The sequence below is a fragment of the Trypanosoma grayi genome (genome assembly GCF_000691245.1).
Source record: "Trypanosoma grayi strain ANR4 Tgr_2713_V1, whole genome shotgun sequence".
Lineage (NCBI taxonomy): Eukaryota > Euglenozoa > Kinetoplastea > Trypanosomatida > Trypanosomatidae > Trypanosoma > Trypanosoma grayi.
Genome location: NW_008828331.1, coordinates 1 through 366, shown reverse-complemented (window position 1 = coordinate 366; position 366 = coordinate 1). Strand labels below are relative to the sequence as shown.

Below are 366 nucleotides of genomic sequence, written 5' to 3'. Positions count from 1 at the left end.
GGAAGATTGGGTGCAAACGATACACCCATACCGTAATATGGATATTCTGAAGCGAAATTCGCATTGGTCTCTGCAATCAGCATGAAGCCCATGCTTTTATTGCTCGTCTGAGGTGTGGCAGTGCTTGAAATGTCAGGACGCCCTGTAATGACCAATTCCCAACGTCCTGAAGGCGCCCCCCAACTAGGCATGAATGTAATGGCATTGGTTTCCGCGTCCAGAGTCGCCGGCCACCCAGGATTGAGGGTTGGGTTGTAGTACGAAGCGAATAGCTCCAAATCAATCAGCGGTTGGGCATTGTTAACCTCACAGGTGTACGTGATGGTGACATAACTGAGTATAACGCTGGGAAAGCAGTTCGTGAGT

At 49.7% G+C, this 366-nt stretch overlaps 1 protein-coding gene across 1 annotated transcript; it reads right to left on the bottom strand.

The window, feature by feature from the left end:
* Positions 1-2: 2 nt before the first annotated feature.
* Positions 3-365, bottom strand: DQ04_27131000 (hypothetical protein; the record flags this gene model as incomplete). Its single annotated transcript, XM_009318363.1, has 1 exon — positions 3-365. A coding segment is annotated over one exon (363 nt), but the record flags the coding sequence as incomplete, so codon positions are not given.
* Position 366: the final 1 nt, after the last annotated feature.